The sequence below is a fragment of the Anguilla anguilla genome, chromosome 18, assembly GCF_013347855.1.
Source record: "Anguilla anguilla isolate fAngAng1 chromosome 18, fAngAng1.pri, whole genome shotgun sequence".
NCBI lineage: Eukaryota > Metazoa > Chordata > Actinopteri > Anguilliformes > Anguillidae > Anguilla > Anguilla anguilla.
This window is the reverse complement of record NC_049218.1, coordinates 30,235,596-30,252,413: the sequence shown is the minus strand read 5'-3', so window position 1 is coordinate 30,252,413 and position 16,818 is coordinate 30,235,596. Positions and strand designations below refer to the sequence as shown.

General features: G+C 43.1%; 1 protein-coding gene and 1 long non-coding RNA gene across 2 annotated transcripts; one reads left to right on the top strand and one right to left on the bottom strand.

The window, feature by feature from the left end:
* Positions 1-4,653: 4,653 nt before the first annotated feature.
* Positions 4,654-8,063, bottom strand: LOC118217869. The gene is made up of 2 exons (XR_004763326.1): positions 8,028-8,063; positions 4,654-4,920 (listed from the first exon to the last, which is right to left on the bottom strand). It is a non-coding gene; the product is annotated as an uncharacterized LOC118217869 (long non-coding RNA).
* On the top strand, positions 6,782-16,541 carry LOC118217867 (serine/threonine-protein phosphatase 2A 55 kDa regulatory subunit B delta isoform-like). Its single transcript, XM_035399979.1, has 10 exons — positions 6,782-6,982; positions 7,120-7,194; positions 9,696-9,793; positions 10,196-10,361; positions 10,518-10,630; positions 11,026-11,203; positions 11,370-11,534; positions 12,599-12,768; positions 13,949-14,040; positions 14,662-16,541. The coding sequence occupies exons 1-10, from the start codon at positions 6,976-6,978 to the stop codon at positions 14,939-14,941; spliced, it is 1,344 nt and encodes a 447-aa protein (XP_035255870.1). The 5' UTR covers positions 6,782-6,975; the 3' UTR covers positions 14,942-16,541.
* Positions 16,542-16,818: the final 277 nt, after the last annotated feature.

Below are 16,818 nucleotides of genomic sequence, written 5' to 3'. Positions count from 1 at the left end.
GAGGAAAAATGGCTCTGTTCCACTTCAGGTATTTTAGTCCAGTGGCAACAATAATGAGTCTGAAAGTCCTGATGGAGGAAATACTGCACTGACTCGACAGGAGGAAAACAACGGCAACATGCTGTTGCATGAATGAGCTGTCTCCTTATGAAAGAGCTATTAGTGTAATAGAGGTTCGTCATCACTATATATATATATATATATATATATATATATATATATATATATATATATACACAAACATATAAGCTCCATAATGTTTTGGACAAAAACATACATTTTCTTGATTTGTCTCTGTACTCCACAATGTTAGATCTGCATTCATACAATTTGCATGTGGTTAAAGTGCAGATTCTCGGGTTTTATTTTTTATTAAAGGGTGTTTTTTAAACATTTTGGTTTCTTTATGTTGAAATTACAGCATTTTTTGTCCATAGTCCCCCCGTTTCATTCTTCATATTCCCATGTTTGGGACAAATTAATGCCGCTTAAATGAATGAAGTCACGTTTAGCAATTTGTTACATATTCAAATGTTCCAGCAGCTCTTGTCGGTAAGAATGGATGAGGCTAGCATGTGTCTGCATCTTTAATATCCATAGCTGGCTCTGGGGAAACCAATGAACTTTTCCACTAACTATAATATTTATTGTGGGGATGGGCGGGGGTAGGGGCTGGGGAGAAAATGTTTCCCCCTTAATGCCAAACTCGCCCCTGGCTGCCCCTGGCTGCCCCTGGAACCAGCTCAGTTGTCTGTATGGATGACATGACCGCTGACGGCAGCAGCAGGATGAATTCTGAAGCGTACAGAAAAATCTTCTCAGATCCAACCAAATGCCTCAAAGCTCATTGGACGGCACTTCTTAAAGCAGGACCATGACTCCATACATACTGCTTAAAGCAACCAAGGAGTTTTTCGGACACAAAAAGTTGAATGATCTTGGCTGGCTCAATCATCTGACCTGAATCCAACTGAACATGGGTTATTGGGTTATTATAACATTATAACACGGTCACCTGATTCTCTGTTGCCCCAAGAAACAGAACCAGGAAGTCGATTATGCTCTGCCCCCTGGGGTGCTGGCTGCAGTTTGGAGCAGGCCCGGTCTGGTTGTGTCCCCAGGCCGTGGGGTCACCCACACTCTGGGACAGTACCTCAACAGGATGAACCACACTACAGCTCCAATTGCCCAGCACCGTATAATCAACAGTCAGTTACATACTGTATACAGTATGTCAGATGTGCAAAATTGTCAACTCAATCGATGCTCACTATCTGCGTGCTAACAGACATTAAGAAATGATAAGGTGTTGGATTTTTGCAGTCGGACCTCGGCGATGGTTTTTATGTGCCATTTTAGGTGTGAGAGAGCTAGCAGAGCTCCTGAGAGTGGCATTGCTAGCGCACTAACAAGTGGTAAACAGTGAAAAGATGCGCTCTCCCTGCGGGGGGATAAGACAGCTAGCCGCGGAACTTAATAAAGCTCCGACACAAACGGCTCCAGCGAGGTCTAGAGGGGCAGAGATGTTTCCCGCTGCATATCCAGCGGGATGTAATTGTCGGTGTCACTTGGCTTGGCGACAGATCTCTGGCTGTGAGATCTGGCTTCCTGCGCTACCACTGCGGCTCAGAAAATGCATTTTCGTCTTGATGCGCCCGCTTAATCGGGGAAGTGTTCTTGTTTTTCACTGAGATGGTTTTGGCTGAGATTTTGCGGCTTTGATTGAACTCGAGGACTTGGAACATCTGTCGATTTATTCATTTATTTATTTATTTCGCCGTTCCGTGCAGTTGAGAGAAGAAAAAAAAACGATAATTAAAATAAAAAGCTAACTCTTTTATGAGAGCTTATTAAATATAAATTAACTGTGTGCGGTTCAGTCAATTGGAAGAAGGGCGAAAGACAATGAATTTTCAAGCCTGCACTGGGATAACCCAGACATAAAGACATAGGTCAAATAAGCACGGTGCCTCTGCTCGAAATTGATAATAACAACTTTGAGAAAGGCGAGATAACAACAGTCAGCATTTGCCACGGAAAGATGAATGATAGACCCTGGCTGTTCTGTAGGAGTCATTGAGAACTCTAGACATCTAGATGTCTGCAATATGAAATATTCAAACCGAAGGCGAGGCAGTATATTAAGACCTTTAAACTTCTTCAACGCAACTCTGTTTATTGCATTCAGCGGTTTCATAAGCATTTCCGTTCCTCCAGACAACAGTAAAACGCCACGTTCTTGAAATATGAAAAAAGAATTGATGTAATCTTTAAATTTTATAGGTTGTATTTGCGGCTATGCACAAACCTAAAGTGCATGATATTCCACAGAAATCATTCATTACACTCAGAGATATGCAGCAAGTATGAAAACTGACAAATGGCACCAGTTTACAGTAAACTTTTTTTCATTAAGTCTCACTTAATTGTGTTACTGTGATATGTTCATAAAGATACCATGACCAAGAATATGACCACCGAGCATGAACAAACTTATGACCCTACTTCTTTTCCACAGTAGTAGTAGCCTGGACTATTGTCCGCTGACTGAAAACTTGAGTATTCTTGAACGGCAATAGTGTCTTTAAACAATTCCCCATTACTTTTATCAGTCCAACCCCCAGGGCAAAACAATCACATGCGAATGCTGTTGTTCTAAATCATCCTTATGTGCAAAGGGAGTAAGCCAGTATGATCACACAATGATCTCATCTCTGGCCCATTGCAAGGCTTTATATGAACACCATGGTGCAAATGAGCTGTTAATGCGGACAATATATGTTATATACCCGGTTCCCTAATCTCTGCACAACCAGGGACTTCACTTTTTCTCTAGAGAGAGGAAAATCTAAATAAAGAAAAAACAATGAATCAAATATGTAATACAAATATGCAAGACAAAAGATTAAAAGGCCTCCCTGGTCGCCCATGCTAGGCAGAAATAGCACCTGATAACGACACATTAATAATGGTTTGATGTAAGTATGATGAAGGGGGCGTTCAGGGGTTGTATCCAAGCTGGTTTACTTCACCAGCCTGTACCCTGCACATTGCCATGAATGCCACACTCATGGTTTTCAGTTCAGAACCACCTGCAGGTTCGTTTGGTTGCAAAGCGGGATCGGCACCGCCCATCGACAGCGATACCGCACCCGCATCGTACCGCGCCTGTGCTCTTTCACGTATGGACACGCACGTTGGTGCTACATCACATCACAGCCCTGCGCTGCCAGAGCTAAAGGTCAGGAACTACAGTAATACCCAGTGTAGACACAGGGGCCTGGAGCTGAGAATAATATGTGAAACCAGCTTTACACCAATCAGATCAGTCCAGATCCAATAGCTCACAGCAGACCAGGGAGAGAATGCCAACATCTTAAAGAAACTGGAAGTGTTCTATTGCTGTGAATTGATTCTTATTTGAGCTTTAATTCTGGGAGAAGTTCTTTTTAAAAAAGAAAAGAAAAAAAAAATAACCTGCAGTCTATAACAATGGATGTTTTTTTTAGTGTAAATACTGTTATTATTTCTTGCTCTCTTTCCTGCTAAATGTATCATTATGTCAATTTAAAAAAGAGTATGCTGTCAAGATCTACTCAGTAGCTCTCAGTAATATTTCATGAATTTGGTTTACAGTAATACCAGTCTGCCAATGACAGTGGCCATTTAGTATACAGATGTATTTCAGCTCATGACCAGAAGTAGGGAATAAATGTGAAATGTGAAAATCATAGTTACATCATAGAGTTTAACTACATGTAACTTCACAGTCAATCTTAAAGTGTGCACCAGTTGACAAATGTACTTGAAATGAAAGAGACTTGCATTTGTATAAATGTAAAATAGTAAGGTCCTGATCTCTCTCTCTCTTTCTCTGTCAAATTCAAATTCAAAATGTTTCATTGGCATGACAAGATATTTTTTATATTGCCAAAGCACAAACATATACAAAGGAACAAACATATTCACAGGAACACAAACATGAATACAGACAAACGATGTACAGACAAATATAGGCCTATCCTATGTGCACTCTCTCCCTCTCTCACTCTCTCGCTCTCTGTCGATGTTATTGTTGACATTCACTGCCACCCAGTGGCTAATCCTGATATTACTTTATTTTTTTTTTACAACATTATTTTAATAAAGTATTATAGGGGAATACTTTGCACACTTAATTTAGATTTTAAATTTGCATCTCTGAAAGGGGGCACCAAACATGAAACCCTGAGTATTATCTTCTTAAAGGTCACATATTACATTATATATATATATATATATATATATATATATATGTTGAATTCAAGCTAGGAGACTTACAGATAATCCTGAGGGCATAATCGTGTGCATACAAATGTTTTTGAAAGGAAAGAATGCCTTGAAGTTAAGAATGCTTTGCTGTGAACTAAATACATTGATCTACTAGTGTAATACATATGATTAATATTCAAAGTACATTGGCCATGATGATTCCCTAGCTGTTCTTTTATTTGCAGTTTTTCCACATGAACCTTATTTAATTCACAATACTCACTGCCTCACCTGCAACATACTGTATGTAAATGTATCTCTGGCTAAATGTCTTAATAACATGCTGTAAGCAGGCTGACAGGTGTGGATCCAAGTGCAGAAAAAACTGGCAGGATGCAGATAAAGCGTAAACCCAAATCAGGGGTATTTATTGTACAACAGCAGAAGGCAGGCAGGTACAGAAGAGCACTGAGAAAGAGTGCTCTGGCTTACTCTAAACAAAAACAGACAGGCATAAGTTTAACTACGACAAGTAGCGGCTCAGAAGAAAACAGACTAGGCAGACTGACAACTAAGCACTGACTGAATGGGGATAACAGACATAAATACAAAAAGGGGGGGATGACTGCTTGCAGACAGCCGGTGACACACAGGGAGAGAGGACAGCGCCTGAGGGAAACAATCAAACAATCAATTAATTAATTAATCATTGCATTAATTTAGCAATTATACACCTGGGTAGAACACCAGAGGGAGAGACACTAGGGAGGAGAGAGGGAGACAGGGTTAGTAGAAGAGCTGAGCGTCACAGCCGTGACACATACAGCCGTTCACCCAATCAATCACAGTCTTCGTTTTTGGGCAAAATCACAGGTGTGTGAATATTAAAATTATTGTTTGGTTCTGTATCTTCAGCTTTGACAATGGCAGATGTGCCCGGTGATTCATAACTTTCTCCATCTTTATTTTTTTCTTCCCCCATCCAATTATAATTTTAGTTGAATAATACTGCCACCTGCTGGATATCATTAAGTTCTGACAACGACCTTATTTCCCTCAAACTCGAAATTGTCCATTGCCTTAATTTTGTGAATGGATGACATGACCCAGGCGAGAATGATTAATCACTGTCTGTAGGGCAGTTGAATTAGGGGTCAGGCAAATGGCACTGCTGCAGTGGCAGTAAAATCTCTCACCAGTACCAGGTTTTCACCTTATCGTGAACAGATGTGTTTATTGTTTGTTCCAGCCCTGAGATTTTTCATATATATTCATTGTTGTGTTAAAGGCCAGGGTGGCACGGTACAGTGGTTAGCACTGTCGCCTCACAGCAAGATGTTTCCTGGATTCTCTCCGTGTCGGCGTGGGTTTCCTCTGGCTACTCTGGTTTCCTCCCGCAGTCCAAAGACATGCAGGTGGGCTAACTGGAGACTCTAAATTGCCCATAGGTATGAGTGTGTGAATGGCAATAGATTGGTGATAGATTGCCTGGTGTATTCCTGTCTCTCGCTCAATGCACGCTGGGATAGGCTCCAGTATCCCCCGTGACCCTGCTCTGGCTAAGGGTATTGATATCGGATGGATGAAACACACGCATGTGTGTGTGTGTGTGCGTGTGTTTCATTATTGAGGAGTGTGGGCAATTGGACTTAAAAGATATCTACAATATATTAAATCATAGAAACCTCAGATTACCTATCTTATTCTAACCCATCCTACTTATTTGACTAAGAATATGGTTCTGACATGCTTCCCCCATAAGTAAGTAATTATCCATTTCTGTGAGGCAGAACTCACATTTATATATTCTTTAGAACTATTGGCTTCCACCAACCTGTCTGTGTACGTCCATGTACGCAGATTTACTGTGTACAGGTTTATGTAAATGGGGTTTAAGAAAAAAAAAAGTATGCCACTCACTGTGAATCAGGAAGATATCCCCTTGGATTTTAGAGCTCATTTCATTGAACTGAGCACTACTAATAGCTTTGCTGTACTGGGCCTCTTGATACCTGTCTGGTATGTGCCCACCATGCAGTTAGAATGCTTTAAAAAATATGTAAAACGGATTAATGTAGAAAAAAATACTTAACAGTCTTTTCAGTTGCAACAAGACTAACACTTGGGAAATTCACTTTTGACAGGTTTAAGACAGGAAGTCGTTAATATAAAGTAACCGGCCTTTTTTTGTTGATTTGGGAAACTTCGGATGCTTGAAAAAAAACAGTGGTTTGAAAAAGTGGTTGGAAATCATGCCAAATGGGACCTTTCTATATAGAGACAGTGCACGCATATTGAGTACAAATAACTAAAGTATCTAAACTGGTATGGTTTTAAAAAATGAATACTGTAATTGTTATCCAGATGTACTCAGATGCATGTAGTACCGTCTGTAATGCTTTCCACAGTCTCGCGCTTGGTACGGTCCCCATTCCGTGCATCGTGACTTTTCTCACGCCTCCTCCTCCGGGAATGCCTCATTTGAAGCAACCTTTTTTTAAAAGGATATATTAAATGACGTCATCGCGTCATGTCGAATGGCAATGTGCGCCATTTTGGAGGAAAAAAATCACGGGGGTTTGCAATGGCTCGGACTGTGATTATCCGCTCTTAAACCTCTTTGCATGTTCCTTCTGCTGCTTTAAAACGCGAACGCAACTACACAAATTAAGTTGGGAGATAGCCCTCCGGTGACGCTAGATCTGTTGCACACAGGAAGAAGAGATGGCTGGTACGGAAACTTTATTAGACTGGAAGGGCCCTATACTTGAAGCGCGGCCTAGCTGAACTGCAAGTTGTAGTTTAACTAAAGGAAACAAACAGCACTAAAATATCAGATATACTCATGCATGATACTTTATGTTGCAGGGGTCGGAGGTGGGAATGACTTTCAGTGGTGTTTTTCCCAAGTGAAAGGTGCAATTGACGAAGATGTGGCGGAAGGTAATGTAGTGTGTGTGCGTTTTCCGGGGTACGGAATGACAGCCTTGACAGTATTCTGGAATTTAGTAACCTAGCCGAAGCTAGCATGTTAGCATAATTAAGTGTGGTTTCTAAGACGCCTGCTGTTTATCATAGATGTCTGTTTGTAACAGAGGTCCGGTTAAACTTCATGATAGCCCAGTTTTTCTGTCGCTACTTAGCTGAGTAATAAGAAGCCGCTTGTTTATTAAGTATAGCTAAGCTATTTAGCAGCTAACTCAGATGCTTTGATAGCTAGCCAGTTTTCGAGCTAACGTTACCCTATCCAAAAAGTCCTCATCTCTATGAAGAGTATTATTTCTTGGTGTACCACACTGACTTTGCCTGCTTTAACTTTTTGCTGTGTGCACAGAATCTGTGAAGTTAATTTAAACTTAGCTAGTGCTAACTAGCAGGCTTGCGGCTATCCCTGTGACGTCTATGTATCGCGCCCAAGATGAAAGTTAGATGTGAAGGATTTGCAGGGCATAACGTTATTACCAGACCTGTTTGATAGTTAAGCTTACTATATTTGCAATATTAATTTGATTTTGGTGGGCTTGCTTTGTAATAGTATGAGACGTTTTTACGATTGATTTATTTCTGTGCAGTGAATGTATACTTGCTAGCACGTTATGATGGATGTGCTAACTAACGTTAGGCTAACTGTGCTGACTCGCCCACATAAACCAGTTGTAATGTTTATACACATTTAAAAGGAAATTAAATGTCTAGCGTCACTTACAAGCTGAGTAACCTTAGCGTATATTTGGAGTAAAATAGCGAAAGCTTGTTTTTGGCATTGTGCTTCCTACCTCCAGAATGGTCATGACTCATGATGCAGGTACTGGCTTCATCTGCTAATTCAACATCAAACATTCATTACTTTTTTCTTAACTGGTTCTTTTTTACAGTCTTGAGTAAAATTGGGACTTCACACAGAATTGAATCGATGTCAGATAAAACCTTTCCCCATGTCAATGATACCAGTTATTTTTTTTATTTTGATCCATTTATTTTTTTTAAAGCCAACGATAATATATCGCTGGCTAATAAGTAGGCTTCAGGAATGGTTTAGCAAAATGGCAACAGTTCGTTCCAGTGATATGATCGACACGAATTGACCGATAACCTAAGTCTAATCTTATTTCGATCGTTTTAAAAATAGTGTATGCTTCAAAAAAAACAAAAACAAAACAATGCCACAGTTAACGAATAGTTATTATATTTTGGTTGTGAGATTTGTATTGTTAATTGTTATTAATGAATTGATAAAGCGGTTATCGCATGGCTCAGATGGGTGTGCTACTGACAGTATTCAGATCTTGGTATTTTTTTTACTGTGATTAGCACCATTTGGCTTGCCTTTCTGTGGGCACATTAATGACACAAAGCAAATATAAGTGTTCAGGCTTTTCCTGAGTTTACTAGAACAGTGAGTTGCCAAACCTGCTAGAGTATGTGACCAGTTTTAAATAAAAATAGCAAAGTGCCATGATTTTCAGATTTCTGTAAATGTAGGATTTTGTTCTGTAAGTACGGTGGGGTTGTACTTGGCCAGGCTGTTGAATGTTGAGCTGAATGCTGTATAACAAATCAGAGGCTCAGCATTACAGGCGTGTTATGTGTTTTGTTTTGTCAAAGTTTAAATGCAAGAATAAGTTAATATATGGTCATATGAATGCATTAGAATTTTCCAGTCTCTTGACTCTTTTTTTTTTTAATATTTAAACTAAGTACTTTAATTAGTTTGGGACAGGAAATGCTTCTCAATTATCTCTGGGTTTTTTTAATTTTGCTCTGATAATTGCTTCATGAATTATTCTGATTATATTCAAAACACAAACAAACCTCTCAGACCCCAGACGAGAACAGGTCCTTTCGGGACTTGTCCCCGTAGCCCTTGAACAGACTGTTTTTAATAAGTGTTAATGATGCTTAACGCGCGAGTGTTCAGAACATGCACAGGCTGGCGTTCTCAGAATGATTTCCTAGCGCTTCGGAGTGATGCTTTTCTGCTAGGTTTGCTGTGGTCTGTTGAGTTAGACCTGGCATATAAAAGCAAGGGGAGTGTGTACCCGTGCATGGTAACATGTAAATAGTCCTCTGTTCCAGGTAATAAATTGTTTGAAACCTTTTCAAGTAGGCAGTAGGCCTATTTCTGTGCTTTGTTCAGTGGTAGTTTAAAAAAGTTATTTCAGTATACAAATGTGTCACTTGTAAATATTGTTGTTATTATTATTATTATTATTATTATTATAATAATAATAATGATGACAACTGGAATTGCTGTTAAGACTGTATAGTATTTATTTTGGTTTAAATAGTTTCTTTTGAACGTACATTGACTGATTTTGGGGGACAGTGAATCATTTTGGAAATGATACCTGCCTACCTGTACAAATGGTAGTCCCATGAAGAGTAGGCCTTTTGTCAAGCAGTAAAGGTGGAAACTAAGTGCAAATTTGTGTTATTTCTTCCAGCTGACATTATATCGACCGTTGAATTCAACTATTCTGGGGACCTCCTAGCGACAGGAGACAAGGGAGGCAGAGTAGTCATATTTCAGCGGGAACAGGAGGTGAGCTTACACTGTCTGTCTGCCACATTCAACCCAGCCTGCCCAGGCATTCAATCCAGCCTGTGCAGACATTTAACCCAGTCAACCCAGCCTGTCCAGGCATTCAACCCAGTCAGTCCAGGAATTCAACCCAACCAACCCAGCCTGTCCAGGCTTCAGCCCAGTCAACCCAGCCTGTCCAGGCATTCAACTCAGTCAACCCAGCCTGTCTAGAAATTCAGCCCAGTCAACCCAGCCTGTCTAGAAATTCAGCCCAGTCAACCCAGCCTGTCCAGGCATTCTCCAGTGGTGTTGTGCAGTAATTTATCTTGCTCAAAGTGTAATCTTCCTTACTGTAAGATTGTGCAGTGTCATATTCTCAGTATAATACTAATATAACACGTTTTTCCCCCCTTTCCTCAGTGTAAAAATCGGCCTCATTCAAGAGGAGAGTACAACGTTTACAGCACTTTTCAGAGTCACGAACCTGAGTTTGACTATTTGAAAAGTTTAGAAATTGAGGAAAAAATCAACAAAATCAGGTGGTTGCCCCAACAGAATGCTGCTCACTTCCTCCTCTCAACAAACGGTAATTACCGCTTTTCATAAGCTCTTACAATACCATTCATTTGTCTATCTGCAGTGTGTGCCATTTATGTGCGCAAGCGTTCAGAGGCTTGCTTTGAAGAATAAGTGCGTGATTTGTGTTTTTTCGCGGTGCTGAGGTTCCCTGCTTTTCTCGCAGATAAAACTATTAAACTGTGGAAAATCGGCGAAAGGGACAAACGAGCGGAGGGATACAATCTGAAAGACGAAGGGGGAAGGCCGCGGGACCCCTTTCCACTTACGTCACTACGGGTTTGTTTCACGTATTCTTACGCCTGTACTCTTATCCTGGGGAGTTTGGGCGGCAGTGTAGTATAATGGGTAAAGAGTTGCTCTTTTAACCTAAAGGTCATAGGTTCGATTCCCGGGTAGGACACAGCCGTTGTACCGTTGAGCAAGGTACTTAACCTGCACTGCTTCGGTACATATCCAGCTGTATTAATGCATGCAGTGTAAATGCTATGTAAAAAGGTTGTGTAAGTCGCTGTGGATAAGAGCGTCTGCTAAATGCCTGTAATGTAATGTAATGGGAGTGATTTTGTGCTTCTGATAAACACGTCCGCACAGGCTTTTGCTGCGTGCCTCTGCTTGCGCGCTGCGAGTGTGAATGTTCCCGGCCGATTCTCAGCGCGTGTGAATCCCGGCAGGTTCCCGTGCTGAGGCCGATGGACCTCATGGTGGAGGCGAGCCCGCGGAGGATATTCGCCAACGCGCACACGTACCACATCAACTCCATCTCCGTAAACAGCGACCTAGAAACCTACCTGTCCGCAGACGACCTGAGAATAAACCTGTGGCACCTAGAAATCACGGACAGAAGTTTCAGTATCCTTTTCCTTTAAAAAAAAAAAGCATAATAATTTCCTCATTAGTCTTCGGCCTTATGAGTCTGACTCATAAGGGTTTTGCTAACCTCCGTGGTTCGTGTACGGCTGCCTGTCTCAGTGATGTCATCGTGGCCGCTGACCGTTCCTTCACAGCGCCCTCTCAGACATCGTGGACATAAAGCCGGCCAACATGGAGGAGCTGACGGAGGTGATCACGGCGGCCGAGTGCCACCCGCACCAGTGCAACACCTTCGTCTACAGCAGCAGCAAGGGCTCCATCCGGCTGTGCGACACGCGCGCCGCCGCGCTCTGCGACCGCCACACCAAGTGTAAGCGGGGGACGGCATTTACGCGCACGCTTTCTGTTTAGCACACAGACACGCTCACAGGCACGCTTTCTGTTTAGCTCACAGACACACTCACAGGCACGCTTTCTGTTTAGCTCACAGACACGCTCACGCTTTCTGTTTAGCTCACAGACACGCTCACAGGCACGCTTTCTGTTTAGCACACAGACACACTCACAGGCACGCTTTCTGTTTAGCTCACAGACACGCTCACAGGCACGCTTTCTGTTTAGCACACAGACACACTCACAGGCACGCTTTCTGTTTAGCTCACAGACACACTCACGCGCACGCTTTCCGTTTAGCTCACAGACACGCTTTCTGTTTAGCTCACACGCTTTCTGTTTAGCTCATTCACGCTTTCCGTTTAGCTCACAGGCACGCTTTCTGTTTAGCTCAAAGGCATGCATTCCGTTTAGCTCACGGGCGTCAAACTCCGGTCCTGGAGGGCCGCAGGGAATGCAGGTTTTTGGTGAGTTCTAGACACCAGTGGTTCATTTAAGTCTGTGATTGACTCAGGAGTCCGCACACCTTGTTCTCAGGGCCTAAATTGGCAGCTGATTGAATGGAAACAGCAAAAACCCAGAGACATTGCTGCCCTCTTGGGTTTTAGTTTGACACCTCTAGTTTAGGCTCATAAGAGAAAGCTTCTAAGAAATATTTACTTCTACAGCAGAGTTGTTGCTGTGCTGTAAAATGCTGTATTTATTTTTGTGTTTTTTTTTCTGCCATTTTCTATTTCAGTTATAAGCTTCTGAATTTAGAAGTAGATTTACAGTCAGTAAGGGGGTTTGATCCCTCATGTGACAGGCAGTGTTCATATGGAAGTTGGATCGCAGAGGTCCCTGTATGGGTTGTTTATAAGGGTCACCTTTGTCACATGAGTCTTTCACTTGGAATAAACCATAGCCTTTCTTTGGGTGCAGCACCGTGTTTGTTGTTCTTTTTCGATGATTGACCGTAAGCTGTGTACACTCTTTGGTCGTTTAGCGGTTACGCAGCGTTATTCCGCTTCGTCTCGCGTGACGTTCGCTCTGCCTTCTCAGTCTTCGAGGAGCCAGAGGACCCGAGCAGCCGGTCGTTCTTCTCTGAGATCATCTCCTCCATATCGGACGTCAAGTTCAGCAACAGCGGCCGCTACATGATGACCAGGGACTACCTGTCCGTCAAAGTGTGGGACCTGAACATGGAGAGCAGGCCGGTGGAGACGTACCAGGTACCCGGCTCCTTCCCCTTAAAACGGGGGGAAAAAACACCTTATTGACCTTTTCTTTGGTTACAAATAGTGTCTAGCAGGGGTTCCGAAACTGGGGGTTGCAACCCCATGTGAGGTCGCCTGAAAATTTTGAAAAACAAATTTTTTTTGTCTCTTGGAAATATGAGAATGTAGACCATTACTTGTCAAACTTCACAACAGCCCAACTATAAGAAAGCAAAAAGGCACAAGAGGCCGTGGAATGTCGCCAATATCGTCGCGGTTAAACGGTGCTGTTAGGCATGAGCCGTATGTGTGGGTGGGGTGTTGGGGTCACATTATTTGTGAACGTTCATTTGGGGTCACATTGGAAAAAAGTTTGAGAAACTCTGGTGTAAAGATTCTCATTTTTTAGAAGATTTTACTCAGTTATTGAGTACATATGAGACTCCGTCATGGTTAAGGTCCTTATCAACTATTTATTATAAACCTGTTTTGTGTTGACATTAACGAGATGTGTCATTATGATAAAAATAAAACCTGGTTGAATATGTATAGGTTAATTCTGTGTAAAACAAAAAGCTTGAGAAAATGTTGGCTGCTGTCGATGAGGTGGGGGCAAAATTTGTTACTTTTCTTTTCTTTATAGGCCTAGATATTTCATTTTTGAACAAAAATCAGTGTGTTGGTGACATTTACATTTTAAGGTAAAATTATGTGGTAAACAATTTTTTTTAATGAAGTGCAGTCACTAGTTTGTGCAATGTAAAACATTCAACCTGTGCACAAAAGTAACTTTGCGCAATAGGACTGAGAGCCTTGTAGTAACCTGTTGCAGTAGAGCCTACCTGGCTCCTGCTATTGCTGCTATTCCCCCTATAGGCAATACATGCTTTCTTCGCTTCCTCTGGCATTGAAAAATATTACCATCATTGAGAATGGCCTGCTTGGTATTTGCTTGTGCACTACTGGACAGCTTATCCTGGAAGTTCTGGATCTCTTTTCTACCAGTGCAGTGGTGCAATCACTGCTGTACTGCACTGACATCACTTCCTGTAGCCTAATTGCTTTGTCCAAGGTAATGTTATGGTACAGTAACTGCAATGGACGTGGTCATCGGAGTTAATAACTTCATTCCCTGACAGCTGTAAATTCCTGGACGTGAAGGGTAACCTGTAGCCTCTGGTTTCTTTTGTTCCAGGTGCATGAGTACCTTCGAAGCAAGCTGTGCTCCTTGTACGAAAACGACTGCATTTTTGACAAGTTCGAGTGCTGCTGGAATGGAACGGACAGGTAAGACCCTGCCATCTGAGAAGCGGCCCTGGGGACGAGCGTCTTCACTGAAGCGTCTACTCAATTTCCGTACAAAGAGACCGAAAGCTTCCCTGGGTTATGATTACGGATTCTCTGTTTCCCTCTCAGATGGCTGACTTTTTTCCTTTTCCGCTAAGTCTGTATGTGGTGTTGCCTGTACAGCAGGGCAGAAAGTGTGTGAAAGTAGGTTATGGTTGCGAGGGGATGGTGAGGAAGGACGGGGGGAAGTGAGGAAGGACCAGGGGAATGCGAGGAAGGACCGGGGGAAGTGAGGAAGGGCCAGGGGGGAAGGTGAGGACGGACTGGGGGAATGAGAGGAAGGACCGGGGGGAGGTGAGGAAGGTCCAGGGGGGAAGGTGAGGAAGGACCAGGGGGGGAGGTGAGGAAGGACCAGGGGGGAAGGTGAGGAAGGACCGAGGGGGAGGTGAGGAAGGACCGAGGAGGAGGTGGTGAAGGACCGAGGGGGAGGTGGGGAAGGACCGGGGGGGAAGATGAGGAAGGACCGAGGGGGAGGTGAGGCAGGACCGGAGGGAAGGTGAGAAACAAGGAAGGACCGGGGGGAGATAACAATCCTCTCCATCTCTGTCCGGCCTCTTGCAGCGCCATCATGACCGGCTCCTACAACAACTTCTTCCGGATGTTCGAGCGGAGCAGCAGGAAGGACGTGACCCTGGAGGCGTGCCGCGAGAGCAGCAAGCCGCGCGCGGCGCTCAAACCGCGCAGGGTGTGCGCCAGCGGCAAGCGCAAGAAGGACGAGATCAGCGTGGACAGCCTGGACTTCAACAGGAAGATCCTGCACACCGCCTGGCACCCCAACGACAACATCATCGCCGTGGCAGCCACCAACAACCTGTATATATTCCAGGACAAATTCAACTAAAAAACAAACAACAAAAACGTTCTTTTTTTTTCATTTTGATTGGGCAAGAGGGTGGAGTCTCGTTCTTGCATAGTTAAGCCCGGTTGTTTATTTGTAAGAGGAATGGCCTTCTTATCCTCCTAGTGAAGAATTTTTGATGCACTCATCTCGTAAAGTCAAGGAGAAAGTTGGCCAATTTTTTTTTTTTTTTTTTTTTTTTTTTTTTTTTTTCCCTCTTTCTCCTCCAAGCCTTCATTGGGAAGGAAAGCAGAGAAGTCCGGAGAGGGCCCCACCCAATCAGAGTTGATGGGCGGCACTTGAGATCACGCTCGAGAGTCTAGAGTTTAATTTTGAGTCTTTTATTTTTCAAACGAATCGCCAAATTGCGGGACCCCTAAGACAAACGTCCTTGTCAAGCGCCTCCTTGTGGGAATAGCCCTGGGCCTAAAATAGAACGCGGAAATTTATCCGAATAACGCATGTTAACATTCCTCCACTGCCGCATTTTTGACGGCCAAAACCTTTTATTTCTGGGGCGCTTCCCAGTCGTCTTCGGCCAGTGGACAGTGTTCATTTTTTATCATTCTTTCTCTCCATTTCCCCCTTAGTCGTTCACAGTAACTTTCACACACACTGACTACCTTCGTGACGCACTGTCTGGTGTAACTTAATAAAAGTAACAAACACTCCATTCGTTTTTACATGCTGAGAAGAAACTAAACTATTGCTGAGAAGAGACGACTTGGCACGTTACGCACGTGCGGAATCGAGGCGTCCGCGGCGAAGCCAACCGTCGGGATTTTACAGTAGCATCTGGGAGATTTTATAAGGAACTACTTGAAGCTGCAGTCACACCATCAAAAGCAGGTTGCTGGCCACGCTTAACGTCGAGATATTTATGTGCTGCACGCCCTACCCGCGATGTAGGTCCGTGCCACAACAGAAAGCAATAGCCAAGTACATAAAGGGAAACTGCAGCCTTAATGCTTACTTTGTTCTTTTTCTGACAGCTATGGACGATGTCCGAGTTGCACACAGATGATTTTTCGGAAATACCGTACCTTATGTGCATTATTTTTAAATGCTCTTTTAAAAAAAAAAAAAAAAAAAATTAAAATCTGATTTACCTTGTAGTAAAACGGATCGCTGCTATACCTGGTCGTGTCTGTCGAAAACACCAACCCGGATTCTGCGAAGAGCGGTAAGGGAGATCGCAACGCTACGAGAAACTTTCAGCGGAACTGAGTGCCCAGGGCCTCCTGGGATCGACCGTTCGCTCGGGAAAAAGGAGACCTGAATTACGGCATCGGCACTCTGTGGAATACAAACATAGGGCGTGTCCCCCCCACCCCCCCCCCACCCTTTTTCCTTATTCCCCCCTCCCCGGGGTGCACATTCGGGCAGTATTGTATGGGGCAGATGCTGATGTTGAAATTTTGGGGGAAAGGACAAAGAAGATCATGTCTACTGGTTGTGACTATTTTTAAATCGAGGAACCATTGGGTCAGTGGAACAGTGTTCGACCTCGTTCCTGTCGAATAATGATAACAACATGGTGTAAATGTATGCACTTGTTTATTTTGACCAAAGTTAAAATAAATTTTAATGGTGTTTATCTCAATTAGCACTTCTTAATTTCAGGTTTGAGGCTGACCTGATTTGCGGGGGAGGGGGTGGGCGTTAAATGGAGTTTTAACTACAGGCTGCTGGATGACTTGTACTATTAAGGCTCTGTTCCAGTGTGTGGATGGGCCCCATGGACTGGTATCTGTTAAGGCTCTGTTCCAGTGTGTGGATGGGCCCCATGGTCTGGTATCTGTTAAGGCTCTGTTCCAGTGAGTGGATGGGCCCCATGGTCAGGCATCAAATCTAAACTGACAGTGACTGGCAGCTCCACT

Excerpts from the sequence above, each read along its gene's own strand:
- LOC118217867 (XM_035399979.1), top strand. Across the intron at positions 10,362-10,517 it reads CTTCCTCCTCTCAACAAACG|ATAAAACTATTAAACTGTGG; the intron begins GTAATTACCGCT and ends CTTTTCTCGCAG. Across the intron at positions 12,769-13,948 it reads GGCCGGTGGAGACGTACCAG|GTGCATGAGTACCTTCGAAG; the intron begins GTACCCGGCTCC and ends CTTTTGTTCCAG.